General features: G+C 45.3%; 2 protein-coding genes and 1 non-coding gene across 4 annotated transcripts in view; 2 read left to right on the forward strand and 1 right to left on the reverse strand.

Moving 5' to 3' along the window:
• FAM98A (family with sequence similarity 98 member A) overlaps nt 1-25,825 on the reverse strand; it is a 582,326-nt gene that overhangs the window by 356,606 nt on the left and 199,895 nt on the right. The window lies entirely within an intron of this gene.
• The window catches only part of LTBP1 (latent transforming growth factor beta binding protein 1), a 275,135-nt gene that overhangs the window by 232,334 nt on the left and 16,976 nt on the right, over nt 1-25,825 (forward strand). Inside the window, exons 24-27 of the mRNA XM_049784171.1 lie at nt 8,943-9,068; nt 13,060-13,203; nt 23,474-23,644; nt 24,591-24,677. Coding sequence (XP_049640128.1) covers nt 8,943-9,068; nt 13,060-13,203; nt 23,474-23,644; nt 24,591-24,677 — 528 coding nt within the window. The remainder of the gene's footprint in view (nt 1-8,942; nt 9,069-13,059; nt 13,204-23,473; nt 23,645-24,590; nt 24,678-25,825) is intronic.
• LOC126024802 (small nucleolar RNA SNORA51) lies at nt 1,638-1,770 on the forward strand. Its single transcript, XR_007500904.1, has one exon. It is a non-coding gene; the product is annotated as a small nucleolar RNA SNORA51 (small nucleolar RNA).

Here is a 25,825-nt window from a genome sequence, read left to right on the forward strand (position 1 = left end):
GGAGAACTTTCACAAGGACATAATGATGGAGTGTGTGAGGGAGTCCAGAAGGAGTCCGAGGTTTGAGGATAAAATAACCAGGAAGATGTTGGTGCTGTTAGGATTGTGTTCAGAAAGGGTGATCCAATCTGGAGGATATAACTATCTGCTTTTCATGTAATGACCCATGTAAATCAGAGTTACTTAATCTCTGATGAGTAGAGTTTCCATGTTCTCACACTTCATTTTTGAGAGTCTGCATGGTAGAAAGTTGGATCAGATATCATTTGATCTGCTGTTCTTTCTTGTCACTAGCTTAGGTACTTACAAAGAAACTTTAAAAATAGTTGTCTATTTTTGGCTCACATCAAAAATAATGGGAACAACCTTTGTTGGAGAGGATGTGGTATGAAAGGAACTCTCATTCATTACTGGTGGGAATGCCCCTTGGTCCAACATCTATGGAGAAAAGTCTGGAGAGTGCTCAAAGAACTCAGAATTGAGCTGCCATTTGACCCAGCAATTGCTCTCCTAGGCATATATCCCCAAGATGGAAGGACATTCATTCCAAAATACATATGCACCCCACTATTTATTGCAGCACTCAGTATAATAGCCAAATCTTGGAACCAACCTCGATGTCCAACAACAGATGAATGGATCATTAAGATGTGGTACATATATACAATGGAATATTACATGGCAGTTAGAAATGATACAATCACAGACTTTGCAGCAACGTGGATGGACCTAGATCATGTTATGTTAAACGAAGTAAGTCAGAAGACAAAAGAAAAACACAGAATGGTAGCACTATTCTGAAACACCTAGAATACATAAAAAACAAAAAAAGGACATTGAAGAAGCATAACTGCTAGAACCACAAAGAAAGACTCCATAAACTCCATTCCCTGATCTGCACAGCCACCAAGATCTCTAGAAACAGGTCTGATTTTACCATCCAAGATAAAGTAGAAGTCTTCCACATACCACGAAAGCAGCAAGAGGAGAATAAATGATCTATTTTTTTGACGTCTTTATTTTGGTGTGGAGATTACGGTTGATGTCTCCAATATTATTTTATTTTATTTTGTTTTGTCTTTCTCTTTCTTTTTTGCACTTGAGTATGATTTGATTTCAGAACCGAGATTATTGTGTGGTGCCTGTCTTTATTGTTGTGGTGCTTATCGGTTATTTAATTCGATATTTTTTTTGTGTGTGTGTGTGTGTGTATTGTTGTGGTATTTTAATTACTTTTTTCACATCCTCTCTCAAACTGAGGTTGGAAGCCTCTAGACAGGACTCTGCCTATTTTCAGTATATTTGATTTTTGATTGAGAAGAGGACATATTAGGTGATGGGTATTCCCCTGATTTAATGTGAATATGTACCCAAAATACTACAGTGAAAGATATGTAAGCCATTATGGAAAAAAAAATTGTGTTTTTAATCAGAAACTTTCTTTGACTTACATGTATTATTATTATATTAATTATATTATATGTTATGTTATGTCACTATATTATGTTATATTAGTTTACCTTATTAGGTTAATCAATTTTGTCCTTTAAATGAATTCTTACTTAAAAAAAAAAAAAAAAAAAAAAACAACTTTAGTTTGCCCTGAAGAAAAAAAAAATAAATAAAAGATAAAATAAGGCCTCCCAATTCTTACCACAGGCTGTGTTCTTTACACTGGCTGTATAGAAAGAGGAGGTACAGTAAAGGCACCCCATATACACCTCAACACAGGCCCCTTGCCGGGTATGTATTGTGAATTGGGGGACAAAAAAAAAAATAGTTGTCTGTATTTTTGTTCTTGAATCACATGAGATACAGAGTTTAAAAGTTATTGATAGTTGGATTTTGGTCATGCAGCGTTCCAACACCCATCCTTTCCCCAATACACATTTCCCACCACCATTTTCCTCAGTTTCCCTCCTATTTTCACCATCCCAGTCTGTCTCTATGGTAAACACTTCTCTCTTTCTCTCTCCCCTATCCCTCTTTCTCTCCCCTTCTTCCTCCTCCTCCTCTTCTCTCTCTCTTTCTCTCTCCTCCCCTTTCTTTTTTCAGACTCTTGACCCTCTGTGTCCATGAGTTTACACACACTCATCCCTGGTTAGACGCAAAAACTTTGGGTTCTTGCTTCCTGCCCCATCCCCATTTCCCAGAACCAGTTTCTTTTCATACCACACAAGAGCCTGTGTTTTCCAGCCTTGGCGATGTTGCCAAGTTCTGGTGAAAATCTTTTCTGCACAGACTCTTTCCATCTCCTATTGTATTGTCTGGGCCATCGCCAAATCCAGTCTTTAATTTCCTATGGGCTCCATTTGAGTCTCTGTTTTCCTTCTTTCGGCCTTATGTCCCTCTTCTGTGTGGAATCCTGGCTTCCCTCCTGCATCTCGAAAGAGACCACACTCTCTCGTGTGCCAGCGACCATGCCCCCTTTAAATTCTTGTGGGGCATTGTTCAGCTCATTCAACACAATTCAATCCCACTTGGTTGCCATTTCCTGTCTCCGATTTAGCTTCCAGTCCCTTCAATAAGACGTTCCCTGGTAGCAGGAATCCATGTCCTTCTTGTTGGCCCTGTTCTCCTGGTATGGGTCATGGAACCAGTCCCTCTTGAGTGGGAACTCTTAGGCTAAAACAATGGGAGTATTTCTTTTTATGTTAGTGACAAGATACAAAGGGCTTGAGCACCTGACCCAGTCCTAGGCCTTGTACACTCCTGTATTCCCAGACTCCCAAACAAATAGGGACCCAGCATATTATCAGAGCTCGGATTACAGGTGGATGATCTTTGAGACCAGGAGCCTCTCCAAAGACCAAGCTTGTGGAGATGATGGCTTTGAATGGGGTCAACTGGACCATGGCCCTTCCATGTACCCCCTTATAGCCAACAAATACAGGATTCTTGTTGAATTCAGAATCCTAAATCATCCTTTAGAAATGATGTTTTAATTCCCTCTCTTTCTCTTTGTCTCTCTCCTTCCCTCCTTCCCCTCTCTCTGTCCATCTCTCCTCTCTCTCCTCTCTTTCTCTCTCCGGCCTTTTTGCTCTCCACAAACTCAGACCTCCCCCATCCTAAAGAAAGAAAAAAAAAATGAAATGATGTTTTATAACTGGCACTAGAATAAAATGGGCCTGCAAGAAGGCCCTAAACTTACTTACTCACAGAGGCTGCTTCTTCCCTGAGGAAAGAAGGACTACCAAGTCTTGCCACACTTGAGAATTGAGGGGATGTGGTGAGAGTTCTGCTCTGATTTGTCAAGTCCTGATACTAATTAGTAGATTTTGTTTCTACAAATCTCCAGTCCACTGGGATCATTCACTTCATGAGAGACTTTGAGTAGGAAAAGAAGCTCTATGCACAGAATAGTGCAGAACCCTGAGTGAGGGTCTATAGCCACTGACAGCATGGTTGCTAAATGGGGGAGACCCTGGTAGTTCCATTAGCCACAAACTCTGATCTAGTTCTCTTCTGGCACTGAAGTCATGGTGTTAGAAAATTCACTCTATGACCCACCATTCTCAGTTGGTCTGTATGATTCTCTCTTGAAGTTCCTTCCATTGAAACTCTAGTACACACAACTGCCTTGTTTAGTAAGACTGGAATAGCAAAGAATTAGAGAGGTAGTACAGGAATTGGGGGACTTGTCTTGCATGCAACTGACTTGGGTTTGATTCCCTGCCACTGTGGATGTTCCTATAAGCATGACCACAAGTAACCCCTGAGCACAGAGCCAGGAGTAACTCCTGACCACCACAGGGTGTGCCTTTCCCTCCTCCCCTACCACACAAATAACAAATGCAACTGTTGAATGAGAAATCAGTGATTCCTTCAATGACAGCTGTCTCTGCCTTTCTCCCACCAGTGCCCAGTAGTCATGCCAGCACCAGGGGGCACTGTGACAGGGTGACAGTCTGTATGGTATTTAGAGTCATTAACTAGATTATGTGTTTTTTGAGTGAGAAGATCTGCAGCATAAGAATTATACAGGGGATCTTGGCATATTCTCCTTTCAACTTGGACAAAAGCAGGCTGACTTTTACTTGGTCATTGAATGACGCTTGTGCCTTGGTCATTATTCTTATTGGTCTTATTCTCCCATAATGGTGGAACTGCCTTAATATTTAGATTCCTTTTGATAGAGTCCATCTTTTTTGTTTTTGTTTTTTGGAGGCCACATCTTGTGATGTTCAGGGCTTACTTACTCAGGGATCCTTCCTGGCAGACTTGAGGGAATATATGAGGTGTTAGGAATCTAACCCAGGTTGGCTGCATGCAAGGCAAGTTCATTGTACAATATCTCTAGACTCAGAATTTCTATTAATGCTAGCCGTTCTTAGAATTCTTTTTCTAGACAAGATGGAATATTAGCTCATATCACCTCAGCGAATTCTCTTAAAGTCACACTTATTTTAGAGGTCCTTAAGAGAAATAAAGCAAACATAATGCTTACATTAAGCTTTCTCCTTTCATTGTAGGTGTCTGGGAATGGAAATTTGCATGATGTGATTTTCATAAAATACTGGTTTGGGAGGACCTGGTCTCTAGCATAGCAATCTGTTTTTTTTTTTTGTTGTTGTTGTTGTTGTTTGTTTGTTTTTTTGTCCTGCACATTCCAGTCAAGATAATTCCTCATCTAAATGTTCTCTGCTCCTCACTGTTGCCATGAAACTGAGTGGGCATGCTGGTCAGTGGCCCACCACTGTGCCCAGACTTGACCACCTTGGGGCCAGCACCTCAGTTCCTGAGCTGATGATGGATCTAGTACATGATTCTCTACCACTATAACAGTGCCCAGCTAAGAATAAGCCAGGATCTGCAGGGAAATTCACCTAATTTCTGGGTGCTATTTCTACCCTTCCTTCCACTGTGGCTCATTTGGGGAACAAAGTTTCTGGGTAATGTTCAGTTGAAGGCTTCCATGGCAAAAAAAAAAAAGGAGGAGGAGAAAGAGGAGGAAGAAGAAGAAGAAGAAGAAGAAGAAGAAGAAGAAGAAGAAGAAGAAGAAGAAGAAGAAGAAGAAGAGAAGAAGAGGAAGAAGAAGAGAAAGAAGAGGAGGAGGAGGAGGAGAAGAAGGAGAAGGAGGAAGAGGAAGAAGAGGAGGAAGAAGAAGGAGGAGGAGGAGGAAGAAAGAAGGGAGGGAGGGAGGAAAGAAGGAATGAATGAATCTGGGAATCACAGATACAGCTTAAAAGACTCTGGGAGCAGTCCTGGATCTGCAGGTACCACAGAAATGGTACCCCTTGGGTAGAGTCCAGATAGTCCAGGAGGCATTTCTGAGCATGGTAGATGATGCAGAAGACTTTGCAGTGGAGGAAAGACATCCCATGAGAAATGAGACTTGTGGGTTTCTGATACCAATTAGGCTGCAGGCAGTGTTGGAAGCAAGACTGAGAAGTGGCTGGACATTGCTGGGGTCCCTACCCACAAGGAGGTACTGACTCTTCTGAGGGCACAGCTTTGACAGGTGGCATTTGGGCAACTGTTTAGAAGAGTGAGATCAGGCTGCAGATATAATGTTTTGGGTGTGAGAGGGAAGAGAGAAGCAGGGAGTGGAGAGAGAATTCTTTCTGGCTGGAGTGACTCGTTGAATTCTTCGATGATGACATAGAAAAACATATGAAGGGACAGTGAAGAGGAGACAGAGAATCAGTTCGTTTATTGCAAATGTGTCTAATCGGCTACAGATAGATGCTTCTCCAGGACCAGATCTAGCCCATGAGAGAGCCTAAGTTGTGGTCGAGAGAGCTGAATTTCTTCCATTCTTTACCATGTTGGTTCTTACATAAATGTTTTGACAGATACTAAGAAGAGAATGGTGCTACATGATTTAATGACATGATGCTTCTCCTCTTCTCCTGCTCGTGTGATCACTCAGAAACATTGTCACCCCAGTCTCAAATGAGCCTTGAAAATGCATTCGAGCAGATTTATGATTTATGGAGTGTTGGCTGCATGTGGGATGCCATCAGGGACATGGTGTCTATGTCGTTCCTTTTAGGAGAGAAATAAATTCTGGTGCCTTTTCAGTCTGCATTGGGGAGGGACAGAATAGATTTGGAAGGAGGGGAGAAAGGACAGAGATGAGAGGATCTCCCTGAGGTCAGAGGTGCCCTCTACTAGGAAATAGGAAGTGGGTTTGAGGCTGGGAAAGCGAGCAGGGAAGAGGCAAATGAAGTGATGAAGAATTGGGTGGCTCTTGTAGAGGAGACCAGGATCCTTTCCACAGGCTGTGGGGAGAGTCTGGAGAGTATGGAGGGGAATCAGCAAACCTGAGTGGGTGAGGGGATGGGCTGGGGGGCTGAGCCTCAGCCAACTTCCACCACACCCAGGCAAAGTCTGTCCTGGGTCAGGAAAGGCAAAAGTTTAAGGGGACTGTTGGCTAGTCAGGGGTCATTTGCAGTGTCTCAGGGTGAAGGGAAGGGGATCTATTGGTGGGTCAGTCATCAGTGACTTTTCTCATGGGATAAAGGGTCAGGTCATGAGTTAGTAGGTTGTTAAGGAGGCAGAACATGGTACTCGTAGTCTAGTGGTAATAGTCATGGAAGTTACGGCAGTTGTAGTTTTTTTTGTTGTTTGTTTGATTTGGCGGCCACACCCGATGATATTCAGGGATTACTCCTGGCTCTGCACTCAGAAATCATTTCTGATAGGCTCAAGGGACCATATTGGATGTCAGGGATTGAACCCAGGTTCATCCCAGGTTGGCAGTGTGCAAGACAAATGCCCTATAACTGTGCTATCGCTCTGGCCCCAACATTTGTAGTTGTTATGGTCACCGTCATAGCCATGCCATGGGCAGTTGTCTTTGGAGTCGTGGTTGTGGTGGTAGTTGGGAATAGGGTTAGTGCTGATAGTAGTGGTGTGTTTAGTTACAGTTCTAGTGATGGAGGTTGGCATGGGAACAGTAGGTGGTACTCACAGTAGTGGTTGTGGCTATTGTCATTGTTGGAGTAATAGAGCTGGTGGTAGCTGTAGTCCTAATAGTAATTACAGTAGTGAGAGTTGTGGTGTAGTTGTGATGGTCGCTATTTTTCCTGAGATGGTAGTACTTATGGCAGCTAGTAGTTGTAGTCATAGTCATTGTAGCTACACAGGGATGATACTTAAAATTGTAGCCATAATCACAGAGGTGGAACATAGAGGAGTGGCGATGATGCTAGTTAGAGTAGGAGTGATGGAGGTGGGATAGTTAGAGTCATGGGAATAATAGGAATAATTGTTGACATATGTTAGATGATCCCTGAGTTACACGCCAAGCAATGTTCTAAGCCCTTTATGCGTGTCATTTTGCTTAATCATGACCGTAATTCTGGGAACATGCAAAAGCTGTTATTAATCATATTCGTGCTGGCGTTGTTTCTCTCCTTCCCGCTCATGCTTCTCTTCTCGTTTCCCCACTTCTCCCCTTTGATCCCCACCTCCCTTTCATGAAAATGCTCTTGAGGCTGGCTCATCCAGGTTATTCTCAGGATGGAGTAACATGGCTCAGACATGCTGCCTGCCCTCTGCCTAAGAGACTTGGGTATTTCCCATCCTCAGAAAAGGTGTCTTGAGGGACCCGCTTCACTGATTTCCCCACTGGGATGTGTGTCCTTACAAAGAAACATGAAACCTTGTCTCTATTCTTCTAGGAATCATTTTCTTCCAAATAAAGAGTTGAAAACTTCTCTATACTTCTAGAAATAATTTTCTTAGAAATAAAGAGATGAAAACTTCTCTGAACTCCTAGAAACAATTTTCTTTGACATAAAGACAACTTCTTTATGCATCTAGAAGTAAATTTTCTTAAAAATAGATGAGGGGGGCCTGGAGAGATAGCACAGCGGTGCTTGCCTTGCAAGCAGCCGATCCAGAACCTAAGGTGGTTGGTTCAAATCCCGGTGTCCCATATGGTCCCCCGTGCCTGCCAGGAGCTATTTCTGAGCAGACAGCCAGGAGTAACCCCTGAGCACCGCCGGGTGTGACCCCCCCCCCCAAAAAAAATAGATGAGGGGCTGGAGCGATAGCATAGTGGTAGGGTGTTTGCCTTGCATGTGGCTAACTCAAGATGGACCTGGGTTCGATCCCCAGCATCCCATATGGTCCCCCAAGCCAGGAGCGATTTCTGAGTGTATAGCCAGGAGTAACCCCTGAGCATCACTGGGTGTGGCCCAAGAAAGCAAAGAGAGAGAGAGAGAGAGAGAGAGAGAGAGAGAGAGAGAGAGAGAGAGAGAGAGAGAGAGAGAGAGAGAGAGAGAGATATGAAAACGTCTAGAATTATTTTCTAGAAACTTTTACAAATAAGTTGGCCATAGCCCTCGGCATCACCATTTCGGTTTGAAACCATTTTTGTTTTCCTGAGGGAAGAGCAAATATTTTCTCCTGGAAACCAACATTGGGTGTTTTTCTTTTCTTCTTTTCGGTTTTGTTTTTGCATCCATACCCAGTGCTGCTCGGGGTTCACTCCTGGCTCTATGCTTAGGGATCACTTTTTTTTTTTTGTTTTGGTTTGGTTTTTGGTTTTTGGGCCACACCCAGCGATGCTCAGGGGTTCCTCGTGACTGTCTGCTCAGAAATAGGTCCTGGCAGGCACGGGGGACCATATGGGACACCGGGATTCGAACCAATCACCTTTGGTCCTGGATCGGCTGCTTGCGAGGCAAACGCCGCTGTGCTATCTCTCCGGGCCCAGGGATCACTTTTGGATCGACACTGGGCACCCTATGGGATGCTGGGTATCAAATCTAGGTTGACTGCCTTCAAGGCCAGCGCCCACTGCGGTACAACCTTTGTCCCAGCCACTGCAGTCTCCGACCCTAAATCTTCATCTAAAATGTCTTTTTTTTTTTAAGTGCATTCTGTGTGTCATCTTTCACCTCACAGGGCACATGCAACAGCCACTTCACCACCAGGGTGTCTTGTGTGTTCCTCTATTCCGGTTCTGATGAGAAATGTCTTTTTTGCAGATATTGATGAATGTGTAAACAACACAATTTGTGACAGGCACGGCTTTTGTGACAATACAGCCGGCTCCTTCCGCTGCCTCTGTTATCAAGGCTTTCAGGCCCCACCGGATGGGCAGGGGTGTGTGGGTGAGTGACTTCCCCTCCCCCCATGGGGTTTCACTGCTCCCTTTTGGAACTGAAACCACAGTTGGACCCCCCCCCCCCCACACACACACACATACAACTGAGTTGACCCTGAGTCAGGCAAGACGTTCATTGCTGGAGGGCTTTGTTCAGGCCATTTGGGAATGAGCAAAACTCTCCCAGGACCTCCAAAATGGAGAGGGGGACGTTCAGCCACAGACAACAACAGCAGTAATGAAAGGTGGATTGAAAAGAACAGCTGGAGAACGTCTTAGCATGCAGGAGGCTGGAGTCTCTCCTGCACAGGAAATAGAGTCTGGTGTGTGGTAGAAGTCTGTCTACACCACACAGACCCCTGGCAGGGCACTGGAGCAGGAGTTTTGGCGGGAATTTCTGTTTCCAGCCAGGACACCCTCAGACATGCTCTGGAGGCTGGTTCTTGGGACCCCATGTCTCTGCCAGGGCAGGCTGGTCGCAAAGACCAGCTCCTGTTTTTTGGGTTTTTTTTTTTTTTTTTTTTTTTTGCACCAGAATATGGTCCAGCTCATAGCTACAAGGAAAAAACTCTTTCTCCTCTTCTGGCCAGCTGAAATGGCTGTAAATCAGTTTGATTCCTCCTGAGAAAAGGTATTTTTCAACTGAGCAGTTAGTTCAGTGAGAGAGAAAACAAAGGTGAGCGGGCAGTGCCAGGCACCAGGCCTTTTCATGTTCAAGAAAGCAAATAGCTCTGTTCCTTCAAGATGGAAGAAGTGCTGGGAGGAGAGGCAGGGAGGAATAGTTCCAAGTGGAAATTTCCAAGGGCAGCATCAGCCAGTCACGCCACCAGCCCCTGCTCCAGAAGTGACCCCACTGACAGGTGATTGACATCCAAGCTCTGCCTTGCAAAGATCATCCTCATCGCCAGTTCCAACTCTTGCTGAGTCGCTGGCACCAAAATATAAGGGCCTCAAAGAAAAATCACAGGGGCTGGAGTGATAGCATAGCAGGGAGGGTGTTTGCCTTACATGAGTTTGATCCCCAGCATCCCATATGGTCCCCTGAGCCTGCCAGGAATGATTCCTGAGTGCAAGCTAGGAGGAACCCCTGAGTGCCGCTGGGTGTGGCTCCAAAACAAACAAACAAAAAAATCAAGAAATACTTCTCGGACCAAGTAGGTGCTAGAAGCCGGTACCCTCTTCCTTCTCTGCCTTACACTTGCTCCTTCGCCTTTCACAGGCTGGCCACGCATCACGGCTTGTGGTTGCTAGCTCGCAGGCTTGTGTGGTGATTCAGCTCTTGTCAGCAGCCCTGGGGTCGTGGCCTCTCTCCTTTCCAGGCCCCAAGCTGGGCTTTGTCATGCATCTACCCACTGCCGGTGGGTAGGCAGGTATCAGCTCTGGCCAAAGAACTGCCTGGCTCCTTGCTCTCTCTCCTGGTGGCGGGGCACCTTTGCCTGCTTCCTTAGGAAATTTCTGGGAGTCTCTACAAGTATTCAGGAATGGGTTCAGTTTGTGTGTGTGTGTGTGTGTGTGTGCGCGCTGCCTCTGTTCATGGTAGGAACGCTGTGGAATAAAAGATGGGAGACTGAACTCCCCCATCTCTCTCTCTGTCACTTGTCCACAAACACACAAACACACACACACTTCATGGAAAGGCCAAATGTCAAGCGACACACAGTGCCATCCTGATGTTCATTACACACACTCACAAATGCACTCACATGCAGTCCTGAAGCTCACTCCACACACATATACATGCACACACATATGGCCCCATGTCTGGTTTCCGTCTGCTCCATCCAAGGAGTGTACAAGTGGTGACCTCTGGATCCACAGGGTCCACAGCGGGTAGGTGTGACCCCATGGATGTGGCTGTCTCCCGCTGTCTCCCTGGCTCCCCTCGGGGAGATAGCAGAGCTTTCCTCTGAGCCCACCTGGCCCAGTGCCACCACTGCCTCTTGCTTCACTCTTTCCCAAGCAGTAACCAAGCACCAATTCTGCACACAGGCCACCCTTTGTGTTCTCTAGAACCTTCCAGGTGAGTAAGAGCTGAGCCCAGCCTTTGGCCACTCTGTTTCTTCTTGGTCCCCAAGGCCACTCGTGACGTGCTCACCAGCTTCACCTAGCGGACAGGGCACAAACAACACAGCACCGGTGCCTTAACCTGCCAGCCTTGCCGCCTGCTTCCAGCGTGCTCCGCTCTGTGTGGATTGTCCCCTGAGGGGATGGTTGTGTCTCTGGTTCTCTGTCCCCTTCCACTGCCACTTGCAAGCTTGCGAAGGCAGGAGGGGCCTGGTGGACTCAGCACTGTCTCCCATTGGCTGGTCCCGAGGATATATATTTGATGGAAGGGGTACAGTCTCGTGAAAGAGGGAGGCCCCAAAGGGCCAGGAAAGATGCCAGGTGATACAAGAGTGGGGGCCTGTGACAATACCAAAAATCAACCAAGTGTACTGGGAACCGGCATATTTCACAGTCACTTTTTCTAGTCTTAACTAAAGGACCCACCCAGTGCCTGGAAGTTGAATCTTTTCATAAGCACAACCCAACTCCTTGGGTGTCTGTGTATTTGCAAAGTGAAATGGAAAACCCAGGTAAGAATCTAATAAGTGAAAATGCTATTTGTCCATTTAACTGGAGAGACTAGGTGAAATGGGACTTACCTCCCCCCCCTACACACACCCATTGAGTTGAATCATTACTCACATTGTTATAGTTGGGGCCACCTACAGCAATGCACGGTGGTTACTTCTGGCTTTGCCCCCAGGAATTATTCCTGGAAGTGCTCAGGGACCATATATGGGATGCCGGGGATCAAACCTGAGTCAGTCACATGTAAGGAAAGTGCCCTCTCCACTGTACTATTGCTCCAGCCCCCTTCTTTGGGGCTGAGAAGGTTTGAGCCTTCCTTGCTTATGTATAAACCCTCTTCTGAGGGTTCACAGGAAGGTGAACTCCTAAGCAATGATCAGTGAGTGCATGGAAGACAGGAATGGAGCAGATGAGAATTCGGGTACTTTGCCAAGTGGGTACTCACAATCAAGTGCTCCAGATGGCTGAGGAGGTCTTTTCTGAAGGCAAATCCCTGTGGAGTGTTGGCTAAAGCAGTCCCCAAATGCTGTTTTATTGGCATATTCATACACAGAAGAGTACAGTGTCATGATGCTTACTGTGGACGCCGCTTTGGAAAGTTCTGGAGTCCCTGGACTGTTTCCGTCTCCCCTACATAGTTCTGAAAGTACAGGTTGTCCTCTTGGGTCTCATCCTCTGTCTTCAGTGGCTGCTGGATCAGAACCCCGAGGTTCATGAGCTCAGCATTTCCACCATTAGAGGACTTTTTCCAAACATTGGAATGGATTTGAAACTTTTTTTAAATTATTATTATTATTATTATTATTATTATTATTATAAAGAATAGATTTGAGGTCAGTGCAGAGCGTTAGCACAGTGAAGTGGGCATTTGCCTTGCACTCACCTGACCTAGGTTCAATTCTTGGAATCCCATAGGGTTCCCTGAGCAGCACCTGGTATAATCCCTGCGTGCAGAGCCAGGAGTCACCCCTGAGCACTGCTGGGTGTGAAGTCGACCCCCTCCCAGAAAGGAATATATTTTGGGACTCCTCTAAGATTTCTATGAACTAGGGTTCAAATTAATATGAATATTGGGTTATTGGAGATTTCCTAATGGCATGACATCAAGAAGAGAAAACACTTGTCAGGAACCGAAGGGACCTATGTCCAAGTTCCAGGCGACTACAGAGACAGAGGGGGACCCCCTGTGGACACGGGGCTCCCTTCATCCAAAGTACAGCCTGACCATGCAATGCTCCCTTCTTGGGAATCACAGAAGTGGGGGACGGATGACAGTTTCCAGGGAACCTCTGCCCTCCAGTGCATACTTGGACCCTCAGGACTGGGGCCCAGCTGGTCCCATGCAGAGCTGCTGTGTAGGGGGCTCTGGGCCTCGTCTCCCTTGTCCTGGTCCCTGTCTCACCTGCTCTGGACTAATCTTCCAGATGTAAACGAGTGTGAGATGCTGAGTGGTGTGTGTGGCGAGGCGACCTGCGAGAACGTAGAAGGCTCCTTCCTGTGCGTGTGTCCCGAGGAGCATCTGGAGTACAGCCCCATGACCGGCCAGTGTCGCCCCCAGTTGCAGGAAGGTAAGTCCTACATTCTGTACAGGCTGAGCTGGGATGCTCTGGGGTTTGGGGAAAAAGGTCAGCAGCCACTTGCCGACATGCCCTTGTCTCTGGAAGCTTCCAAGGTGGTAAGTAGAGTTGGTGGTTGGTGAACAAGACAGTGTGTGTCCCAGAGACCTCCTCCGAGTTGGGTTGAGTTCCTCAAGCTTGAGCTCATGAGCTGGGATTGACCTATACTGGCATCGTTTCAGCCATGGTTGGTCTCTTGCCATAGATGTCTCTTGCCAGGTCTCTCAATGGCAGTGCCCCTGCTGTGAGTGCCACCTAGCTGGCACTCACTCATTTGAGTTTTCAGAAAGAGCAAAAGACCCAGTGGTCCAGGCAGAGCCAGACAAGATGAAGAACAGCCCATCAGTCTGGCTCCTCTTTGGAGCCTCTGGGATTTCTCTCACTGCATGGTGGAAAATAACTACTCATATAACAATCAGTGTCAGCGATGAGGGAGAAAGTGTAGCTACCCACATGCGCCTACATGTGTGTTGTTGGATGGAGATGATCAACATGGACTGTTGTCTAGACCTGCGATGGGCTGTGGGCTGGATAGTCTCTGTGCAATGTAATATTGAAGTGCCATGTTCAGTTCCAAAGCAACAGGGCAGAAAGGAGGGAACATGGGAGCAGATCTCAACTGGACTGAATGGCAATGTGAGTATTTTTCTTTCTTTTCCAAACCCCATAAAATGTTTTATTTTAGAGGGAAAGACCAGGGTTTGTATGTACTATTGACCTTTTAGGGCTTAAGCTGGAGTGTCATAATAAACCATCTCTGAGTTTGGGTTTCCTCCCCTAAGATATATGGGCATGTTACACATTATTCTGTAAATAAGCTTGTCTGAGACTTTTGCAGATTTTTTAAAGGAAATGTCTATGCAAAGTCAATTGCAAATGGCAAAGTGAAGTAGGAAGCTGTACAATGAGCCCATAAGGGACATCTATTTCTTGTCCTTTGTGACTTTCTGAAATGGTGTAAGGGGGGTGGCCTAAATCTACAAATCTTTTTGGCTAAAATGGTTCAGTAGCATCCAGAAATGGTTCATTCATTTCCTCTCGCTTGATTTATGGCCCATATCTAGTTTCACAAAATTTTCTCCTTTGTCTCTTTTGCTGTGAGTAAAGGGATAATAATAATTATTTAATGGATGAAGGAACCTTCTAGACCATATTTGTTCAACTGGAACGCTCATCATGAACTGCTGATTCCAATGACTAAATACCTCATCATACAAGTCTCATTTCTTGTTTCTTGTTCTGACTGAGCTCAAGTCCCCAACATCTGCTTTGCCCTATCTGTCTTAGTCTTGCTCTGCCATTTCTTCCTAAAACATTCTTATTAATTAATAATAATTAATAATACTGTCCCATTATTTCCAAAGAACATGAATTTGGGAGATGTACCTTCATTACAACTGTTTGAGTTCCTCTTCTGATGACATCAAATCCTCAAATATCTGGGTTCCTTGCATAGTCTCCCCAATCCTGACTGGTTCAGTTAAATACTCTATTTATTCCTCCTTCTATTGTCTTACCAAACCAGTAACTGATGAAGCTTATTTGGCTGTTCCAGCAGCCTCACCTGCTACCATCCCTCCAGGGTATATTTGGCCAATTTTAACCCCATAAAAAGACCAAGACAAGTCAACTCTGATTGGCTTGCCATGCATGATGGGGATCTATTGTGGTATCTGGACCAGGACTTCTTAATCTCTTTCCCTCTTGACCCCTTTACGCTTCAGACATATTTATGCAACCCCGGGTCTCCAGGTGTATAATGTAGATGTACAAATCAAACAAACATGTACTGACAATAGGTCATAAAGAAATTTCATTTGAAGTGAACTTTAGATGGGCAGTTTAGTAGGTGGGACAGTTGACTTACACACAGCCTGGGCAGAAAGAATGATGCCATTTTCTACGGGACATGGTAATCCCAAAGAGGACAGGGTAGGAGGCTAGAGATTCTCTGGACATGAATTTTTTTCCCCCTTCCAATCTGCTTCTTCGTGCCCCCCTCACGTGAGTAAGTGAGGACATTCCTCCTTGATTGCTGACTCGCATGGCTGTGGGGAATCTTGGCAGCTGGAACAAAAATGGCTAATTCCTCCACAGTGTCCACTCAGAGCACAAGAGCAGGCTGGGTTGGGAGATGACTCCAGAGGCCTCTGAGAAATGCTGAGTAAAAAAGCATTTTGTCTTGGGCCCTTGAAGGGAAGCCTTAAGTACTTTGATTCAGCTTTATCTTTCATTCAGTCCTCACACACAGAATGGTCTTCTCTGCCTTGGAGGGTGCCGAAAGGAAGACCAAGGGAACTGTCTTTGTGTTTGAATCCATGAAGACAAGCCTGTCTTTAAGAAAAGCCATTCATTTGCCTGAATGCAAATGCCTATCATTTGCCTTGTAACCAGCTGACCTGTGTTCAATTCTTGACATCTCATATGGTCCCTGAGCCTGCCAGGAGTGATTTCTGAGCACAGAAACAGGAGTAACCACTGAACGCTGCCTCCCCCCACCAAAAAAGCCAATCATGGCTGGAGAGATAGTTTTGGCTAGAGGATAGGGAGTCTGAGTAGGTAGAAGGTCTGTGGTCCAGGAAGGGTCAGTTGTTAGAGTTTGAGGCAAGAAACTACATGCAATATCAGTTCTGGTCTTATAGTTAGCCAGGTCACTTTTTTAAAAATTTGTTTAGTTAGCTAATACAGTAAATCAACATAAAAGAGCTATTAGAAATAGTTTAGTATTGAGAGGAAAATACTTTGGTAAGAAAAAAAAGTGAAGGGACTGACCATAGTCTTTAGAAAGCAAACATAACAATAAAACTCCATAAAACACCTGATTTCTTATTGTATATTTGTAGTGGATTTGTCATGTAGGACAAATATTAGGATGGCCAATGAATGAGAAGAGCCTTATCTGAATTTTCTTCCTTCCTTCCTTCCTTCCTTCCTTCCTTCCTTCCTTCCTTCCTTCCTTCCTTCCTTCCTTCCTTCCTTCCTTCCTTCCTTCCTTCCTTCCTTCCTTCCTTCCTTCCTTCCTTCCTTCCTTCCTTCCTTCCTCCCTCCCTCCCTCCCTCCCTCCCTCCTCCCTCCCTCCCTCCCTCCCTCCCTCCCTCCCTCCCTCCCTTCCTTCCTTCCTTCCTTCCTTCCTTTTGGTTTTGGGTCACACCCGGCAGCACTCAAGGGTGACTCCTAGCTCTACGCTCAGAAATAGCTCCTGGCAGGCTCAGGGGACCATATGGAATGCCAGAATACGAACCACCATCTTTCTGCATGCATGACAAATGCCCTACCTCCATGCTATTTCTCCGACCCTGAATTTTTTTTAATTTATTTAAAGAAGATGCATCACATAGTTGACAGTTGGTCATAATACATTTGTTTTCAGGTAAATGAAAGCAAAGTTATTGGGGGGGGGAAGGGAAATAAATGAGTTTTTATTTTATTTTGAAGTAAAATCAGGTTTTACTTGATTAACAGGTACTGAGGCAGGGGAGGGAGAGGAAAAGAAAGAGAAAGTAACACATTTAAGAGAGAGAGAGAGAGAGAGAGCTCCAAAAATGAGAGAATCGAGACTCAGGACATAACCTAGCATGAGAGTAGGAAAGTAGGAAGGGAGATGCTGGCCCCATAAGCAAGCGGGGATCTGTTTGGTGGGGGCAAGGAGCACATGTGCACCTCTCCTTTGCTCCAAGTTGACTTTTATAGGGTTTTCCCAACCTATCCCATCGGTGACTTTCTACCCAGATGAGAATCCTGTTGCTAGGGTCTTTGCCAGGGGAAAGATTGGATGTCTTCTCTGAGATTCCTTTTCTGGCCTTTGTTTCTGCTGGAACCTCTCCCAATAGGGGGTTCTGTCCAGTAGGGAGTCCAGTCTGTCTTCTCTGGGCTTGCAGTGGCCCAGGTGAGACTCATATGAACAGTGATTTTCTCTTCCACACCCTAGCTTTTGGCTTTACTGCATCTCAAGAATTCATGGCCTTAAGATGCCCTTCCCTATTTTTCTACCTGCTTTGTATTCTTCCTGGAGATTTCACCATCTTAAAATATCTATCTATCTATCTATCTATCTATCTATCTATCTATCTATCTATCTATCTATCTATCTATCTATCTATCTATCTATCTATTTTTGGGTCACACCCAGCAGCGCTCAGGAGCTACTTCTGGCTTTACACTCAGAAATTACTCCTGGCAGGCTTGGGGGACCATATGGGATGCCGGGATTCGAACCATCGTCCTTCTACATGCAAGGCAAATGCCTTACCTCCATGCTATCTCTCCGGCCCCACCTTAAAATCTTTTAAGGGGAAAAGGATGAAGGCCCTGCACCGATTTTATAAATTTTAAGTGGAAGGAAGGGTCAGATTTCTTCCCAACAATGATGGACAGTTGGCAAAAGCATGCTCTTGTTTCTCTGAAATGTTCTGCTTGCTCCATGGCACAGGATATAAGGAATATCTGGTTCATAAATGGAGAGTCCTGTGTCTCAACCAGATGGAAGATTCCAGGTCTTCTATACATCCTTAAAGAATAGTGTAGGTAGGGACTGGCGAGGTGGCGCTAGAGGTAAGGTGTCTGTCTTGCAAGCGCTAGCCAAGGAAGGACCACGGTTCGATCCCCCGGCATCCCATATGGTCCCCCCAAGCCAGGTGCAATTTCTGACTTCTTAGCCAGGAGTAACCCCTGAGCATCAAATGGGTGTGGTTTGAAAAAAAAAAAAAGAACAGTGTAGGCTTCCTTAACTTTGCAATACTCAGTGAGATTTGTGAAAGGTAGTGAAATAGAAGAGACAGAGGCATAGACAGATCTGACCAACTAGGTGTCTTTATTGGGGGAGTGACCTCAGGCAAGGTCTGACTGTCTCTGCAGAGGCCACCAGAGTCGTGCCTGTCCGTAGCCTGGTTCACAGCATTTAGGAGGCAAAAACATAGCGAACAACTCCTGTCCTCACAAAATAATGAATCCCCCCACTAAGTGAAAGCCTCAGATGTGTGTATGAGCCTCTGTCCTCTTGATACACTGAAAGATAACCCCTTCATTATGATGGAAATGTCCTCAGGGTCTTGAATTTGAACAGCTTTGCAGCTGGGTCTCATCCAGGTCCTGTAAGTGTGGAAAGACACAGTGGGAATTGTGAACAGACCTTCCCTTCCATCCCCCGACCCCACTTCAATATTCTCTGGTAGAAAGTACGGCTGCTTTGTAGCTTGTACCCCCAAACACATGGAGTAGTTCTCTGTGGATCATCAGAAAACATCTCTGTGCTAGTTTCTTTATAGACAGACACAGAATGAAAGGCCCCAACTCACTTCCAACCAGCACCCAGACTCCTAGTTCTCAATATACACAAATAGGGGCCACGGAGATGACAACTATTTCAAAGAAGGAGCCAGGCCCCTGGTTTCGTCTTTGTACCCTCCTGCACCCCACACATCGGCAATAAGCTATCTAGTCCACACTCCGAGGCTCTAAGCTCTCCTGGGATGTGACTTTTTTTTTTCAGGTATTGATGTGTAATTCATTTACTTATTTTTCAGAATAATATCTTTATTTAGGCACTACTTTACAAACATGTTTGTAGTTGGGTTTGTTATAGAAAAGAACACCCGCCCTTCACCAGTATAACCTTCCCACCAGCAATGCCCCACATCTCCCTCCCTCACCTCCTGGGATGTGACTTAAGTGACAACATGCTCCAGGCCTGGGGTTCAGTGCCCTGCCAGATAGTTTGCCAGCACATGCTAGCTGTGGCCCCAGAGAAAAGGGAACAACTGCCCAGATGTGCTGCTCATGTGCAGATCAATGTTCAGTTGGCCTTGGAACACAAATGGAAAGTTTTTACCCGAGGAGAAATCCTAGTTTGCTTCATGGTCCCAGGAACATAGTCTGGCTAACCTTGAAGAAAGTGAACATCCGGCCTCAAAGCTTAATCCTTTCTAGTAATTGATTTGATGGTTGAAGATTATGTTCCACTGGTTAACCCCATTCTCCAGGCCAAGGTGATGTCAGGCGTCGATGCTTTAAGAAATCCAGACTGTATTTTCCCAGGAGGATGGTCTGGGAAGTCAGGTCTGTAAAGGTTAGAAAGATGGGGAAGTTGTCGTTCCAGACTTGACCTTTGCAGACCCACTCTTGAAGAATTCCCAGCCCCTTCCACACACAGGAGGGCCAGACTCGCCCTCCCTTTCAGCTGTATAAACATTGGACTTTGGAGCTGCTTGGAAAGAAAATGCCAGAAAGCCTTGCAGCATCTCGGCGAAAGTGGGAGGCACAGTGATAGATTTTCCTGGGTACAGTGGCCCATGTTTTTCGTTCCAAAGGAACAAGGTATCCCATAGGGTTCTCTGAGCCTGCCAGAGCACAGAGCCAGGAGTAACCCCTGAGTACCACTGGGTGTGGCCCCCAAGACCAAACCAATAAACAAAAAATAGAAAGATTTCAGGACCCTCTTTTTAGTGCATGCTGCAACCTTGACCTGCAGATCTTGAGTTTTGTGGCAGCCTTGACCGATGACTGTTCCTAACCATCTTCACAACAAGATCCTGCGATTTGGACCAGCTGAATGAGACCTCTGAGCCCACTGATTGTCATTTTACTCACGAATGGCAGGGAAAGGCCATGAAATGAGTCTGTGAATGGCGCAGGCTTGGTTTGATAATGATCTCCAATATTCACCCTCATTTCCCTAAATGTAGCTGGGCCCCTCCTAAGAAAGGATGTTGGGGTCCTTTCTAAGCCTGCCCATGCTCCTTTCTTTGCTATGGCCATGTCAGGGTCTCTGGATGAGAGGTAGGGAACACTGGCTCCAGGTTCATAGTTTGGAGGTAACTTCAAATCTCCAGAAACAGCTAGCAGTTTAAGAATTCTCGGCTTGACTTTGTCACCAGCTGTTTAGATAAACTTTAAACTGAAATCTCTCTCTGTCTGTCTCTGTCTCTCTGTCCAGAAGTAGGACCATGAGGCATGTTTTACACTGATATTCTGTATTTTGCAAGGGATTCATACATCATCATCATCATCATCATCATCATCATCATCATCATCTCTCTCTCTCTCTCTCTCTCTCTCTCTCTCTCTCTCTCTCTCTCTCTCTCTCTCTCCAGGATCATAAGGCACATTTTACATTGGTTTTCTGTATTTTGCGAGGGATTCATATATCAACAATTTGTAGTGGGAGGGTAGAAAGATCATACAGGAGTAAAGCATTTATCTTGCATGCAACCAACCCTAGTTTGATTCCCAACACTGTCCTAGTACCCCCCCCCCAGCACTGCCAGGGGTCACTCCTGAGGACAGAGCGAGAAATAGCCCCTAAAACCCTATTTGAATGTGGCCCCCAAACTCTTGTCCCCTTTAATAATAGTTGTGTTTGCTGCTTTTCTCGGTTTTCATACAATTGGCTGAAAGAAAGAACAATTAAATGTTATAAGCTTACACTGTCAAAACACCTCTGTTGTTTCATGTATTAATCAGATTTCCATAGTCGCTATGACCCTGCCAGAATAAATAAATAGGGCACTATTGTGGAAAGAACCCATTACATTTTCCTAATCATGTAATTATCTACCCCTTTGGGGGGGTAGGGGAAGCGGATGTTGATTTCCAAGTCGTCTTTTCACCGGCAAATTTTTCCCTTGCCCCCTGTCCCACCCCATGTCCCTTTGGGAAGATCTGGAAAGAGCCAGAATCTAATGGAAATCGTCTGTTGGGTTCCTTCTAAATAGTTGAGATGGCCCAAGTCAGCTTCTTGCTGGAGAATTGTGTCAATTCAAAACATTCATCAGCCTCCTCAGACACAGCAATTTAAATTCCGCGGCTGACAGTAGGAAGGAGGTTAAATTACTTTTTGAGACTACTCACAAAATGTTCATTAAAATAAAAAGTATAAACCTAATCCTTTTTTAAATTTTTCTTTTATTTTTAATTTATTTGGGAGGGGCACGCCTGGCTCTGCACTCAGAAATCACTCCTGGCTTCGGTGACTATATGGGATGCCAGGGATCAAACTTGTGTCTGTCCTGGGTCAGGCACGTACAAGGCAAATGCCCTACCACTGTACTACCACTCTGGCCCTTAAACCTAGCTCATGACTTCTTTTTTGGTTTGTTTTTGTTTGGTTTGGGGGCTGCTCCCAGCCATGCCCAGGGCTTACTGCTGGCTCTGTGCTCAGAGAACACTCCAGGCAGTGCTCAGGAGACGCTAGGAGGGCATGCCAGGAATCGAATCTGGGCCTATTACTTTCTGTACTGTTGCTCCCAGCCCTAGTCACTGACTGTTGTTGTTGTTTTTGGGTCACACCTGGAGATGCTTAGGTGTTACTTCTGGCTCTGTGCTCAGAAATCGTCCTGGCAGGCTCGGGGGACTATATGGGATGCTGGGAATCCAACCAACGTCTGTCCTGGATTGGCCCTGTGCTTGCAAATGCCCTATCACTGTGCTCTCTGGCCCCCCAGTCACTGACTGCAAGCTAATAAGAATAAATGATTTTTGTGTGTTACTCTGAGTAGATTCTACTGTCCTTCACCCACCCTCTTATTTTGCTCGATCCTTGGCCACCGAGGGTTAAACCAAGACTGTTGGAAGATGTTTTTCACAAGACAAACTTGAGCCAAGACTTAACAAAAAAACCTCGAAATCCTACCCTGAAGCTTTCAGGGCTTCACTTAGGGACACTTTGGCACCATTTAAAAACTCAATTTTCCATAAAGATGATGTTTCATCAACTCCAGGTTACTTCTGTGTATTCCTTCTGCTCTTCTGCTTTGTGCCACTGTGGAAAGATGGGAGGGACCTGACTCGATTCAAATGTACTTGTGGATTAAATACACATGTGGTCACCCAGAGTCTATCATGTCGGGTGAAGTCTCTGTGGATTTTTTTTTGGGGGGGGCACACTCAGCGGTGCTCAGGGGTTATTCCTGGCTCTGTGCTTAGAAATCACTCCTGGTGGGCTGGAGCGATAGCACAGCGGTAGGGCATTTGTCTTGCATACAGACAACCCAGGACAAACCTGGATTCGATCCCTAGCATCCCGTCTGGTCCCCTGAGCTTGCCAGGAGCAATTTCTGAGTGCAGAGCCAGGAGTAAGCCCTGAGCACTGCCAGGTATGACCTCCCCCAAAAAAGACAGAAACTAGTCCTGGCAGGCTTGGGGGCCCATATAAGATGCCAGGAATCGAACCTGGGTTCTTTCCATTCGGCCGCAGACAAGGCAAATGCCCGACCACTGTGCTATTGCTCTGGCCTTCTATGGATTTTAATTAGCATTTACTAATTAAACACTGATTTTAAGCTGTTTAGCTAATGTTTAACTGTTAGGGAAATAACTACAATAACAACTATCAGGACAACGATAAGTAGAATGCCTATCGTGAATACAGGCAGGGGTGGGGGAGGAGAGGAGGGCATTGGTGGTGGGAATGTTGTACTGGTGAAGGGGGCTATTATGTTTATGACTGAAACCCAATTACAAACAGGCTTGTAATCATGGTACTTAAAAAAAAGATTTATAATGAATAAATAAATATTTAATTTTTAAAAAATAGTGTTTACGCTGTGAGGAGTGGTCTGTGTTTACTATGAGAGCAGGTGTGGAAAATCTGTTCACAGCCACACCAGCCAAAATCTAGTTCCCGGGTAGCACAAAGGCAATGATTTTTGACAGTTTCTCACACTTGAGCTGTTTCAGAAATGTTCCAAAACTCAGGTGCAGAGGCTGGGGTGATAGCACAGCAGGGAGAATGTTGGCTTGCATGCAGCCAACCCAGGTTTGATCCCTGGCACCCCATATTACTCCCCAAGCCTGCCAGGAGTAATTTCTGAGCACAGAGCCAATAATAACCCCTAAACATTGTTGTATGTAGCCCAAAACTACCCCCCAAAAAATCAGATGCTGTGTGCTTTTTAAGTTTTGGTCTTGTCTGGGGGCCACACCCCATGGTGCTTAGTCAGGGTTTACTTCTCCTGGTTCTGTGCTCAGGGATTCTCCAACCCTGAGTAGGCTGGGATGCTGGGGATCAAACCCAGGTTCATTGCATGCAAGGCAAATGCTTTACCCCTGCCCGCTCAGCACCAACCATGCATGTTTTATCTGCATATGTAGAGAAGTGGGAAGTAGCTTTGTCATGACCTGCTGTTCACCCATTGGCTCGCTCGGGGACTTTGTCCCTGTTCTGAAGTTCTGGGAGGCTCTGATATGCCCCTGTCCCCTTGATTTTGCTCTCTGCCCTTGGCCGTAGGTGTGGCACGACCCAGGGAGGAGAAGAAAGAATGCTACTACAACCTGAACGATGCCAGCCTCTGTGATAACGTGCTGGCCCCCAACGTCACCAAGCAAGAGTGTTGCTGCACTTCGGGTGCAGGATGGGGTGACAACTGCGAGATCTTCCCCTGCCCAGTGGTGGGGACTGGTAAGAGGCTGCTGTGTATGCACCCCGGGTTTCTGCAGTGAGCCCCAAAATGATGGTCTGGACCTGCTCTGCAGAGGAAGAAGAGTGTGAGCTTCTTGTCTGGGTTAGAAGGAAAGGGATCTTCACTTCATTGATGCTCAAATGAACACTGGAGATGCTTTCTCTGCATCGCCCATTCATAGCTACAGGAGTTAAAACTTGTGTGTGTGTGTGTGTGTGTGTGTGTGTGTGCGCGTGTGTGTACATTCAAGACCCCTGCATTGTCTAGAACCAGAGGTTGAAGATCATGTGTATATGTTTATGTATATATGTTTGTGTGTGTACGCAATAACTCTGAACTGTCTAGAACTAGAGCTTCAAGATCTTGTGGTTGTCTGTGTGTGTGTACATATGTGTATGAGCATGAATGTGTGTTGCCAGGAATTGATCCCAGATCCTCATCAATGCCAGGCCTCCATTCTACCACTCAACTACCTTCCCAGCCCCTTGCTTGGATTTTTTTTATTTTGTTTTGAGCCACACCCCTCAGTGCACAAGAATTATTTCTGGTTCTGCACTCAGGAATCACCCCTGGCATACTCTGGCACATCTAATGGGATGCCCAGAGTCAAACTCTGGGTCAACCACTGAGCTATTGCTCTAGCCTTCCTCCACTACTTGAATTCTTATTAAACCTTCAAAATTCTGGAAGTCATAGCCATCAAAAAATCATTTATCCCACCAGCTAGAACTTGTTCCATCCATTGTCTGAATGATAAGATTTCTTTTTCCTTCTAAGTCAGATTTGATGCAATTAGATTTGCACTTTGAGGCCATACTGAGTTAATTTGCCCTGAAATGACAAAATTGGAGAAAGCACCTCTAAATTGCAACTTGCCTTCGTGGAAGATCTTTTTCATTCTTTTTTCAACATCTTTCTCTCTCCCTCTTTCCTTCCTGGAACCAGCGGAATTTGCTGACATGTGTCCCCGAGGAAAAGGTTTCGTTCCTTCCGAAGACTCCGTATACGACATTGGTGGTGAGAGCTACAAAGGTCAGAGTCTCTCTCGGTGACTTAGCAGCTCACTGGGTGCCAGATACTGACATGAGAGGTTGTCTAACAGAGAACCCCAACTCTTGACAGTCAGTGTCCATGACACTTTCCAGGGAACCCGTCATAGCTTAGAAATTAGACGCATAAGCTGTCAGGAAAAATGGTCATGAAATTTTTCTATACATAGATGGACATTGGAGACTATTATGATGAGTGAAATGAGTCAGAGGGAGAGAGATAGACACAGAATAGACTCACTCATCTGTGGGACTTCAGAAAAATAAAAGATAATATGGTACTAATACCCAGAGACAATAGAGATGAGGTTTGAGAGGACCACCAGCCCATGATATGAAGCTTACCACAAAGATTGGTGAGCGCAGTTAGAGAAATAGCTACACCAACAACTATTATGACAATGGTAGTGAGTGAAAGAAATAGAATGCCTGTATTGAAGATAGGTGGGGGAGGAAAGAGAAGGGGAGCATTGGTGGTGGGAAGGTAGCTCTGGTGAAGGGAAGTGTACTTTTTATGACTGAAACCCAACTACAAACATGTTTGTAATCATGGTGCTTAAATAACTATATTAATAAAAATAAATAAAAATAATTCTTATTATGGTATGATAAAAATAAAAAAAGTTAGATGCATAGGTAGAGTAAGTGGCAGTAAGTTGTCACTTCTGAGGACTCGCTGAGATCCCATCCACAAACATATTACACACAGAATTCTTCCTTTTGGCCCCAATTCACAAACCTAGTCCCTTGTTCTAGAAGCTTCTTAAGAGATTGTATGAGAGAGGATGTCAATCTCTTTGTAGCCAGCAACAAAGCTAAGATTCTGGATTGTTGTTTTGTTTTGTTTTTGTTTCTTTTTTACTGTTCCTACTCTAATTCTATGATCTTTTTGTTTGTTTTTGTTTGGGGCCATACCCAGCCATGCTCAAGGATTACTCCTGGTTCTGGGTATAGATAAGGATCACTCCTGTAGATGCTTAGAAGACCTTTTGGGTTGCTGGGAATAGAGTTGGGGTTGCCCACATACAATCCATTGTATGACAACTAATTGTGGGAACTGTTACAGAGGGCCACATGCATAATAAAAACCATGAAAAAGAAGAAAAGAAACGTGTGGATTTTATAAAATGT

This window comes from Suncus etruscus, chromosome 12 (assembly GCF_024139225.1).
Source record: "Suncus etruscus isolate mSunEtr1 chromosome 12, mSunEtr1.pri.cur, whole genome shotgun sequence".
In the NCBI taxonomy this organism is placed as follows: Eukaryota; Metazoa; Chordata; class Mammalia; order Eulipotyphla; family Soricidae; genus Suncus; species Suncus etruscus.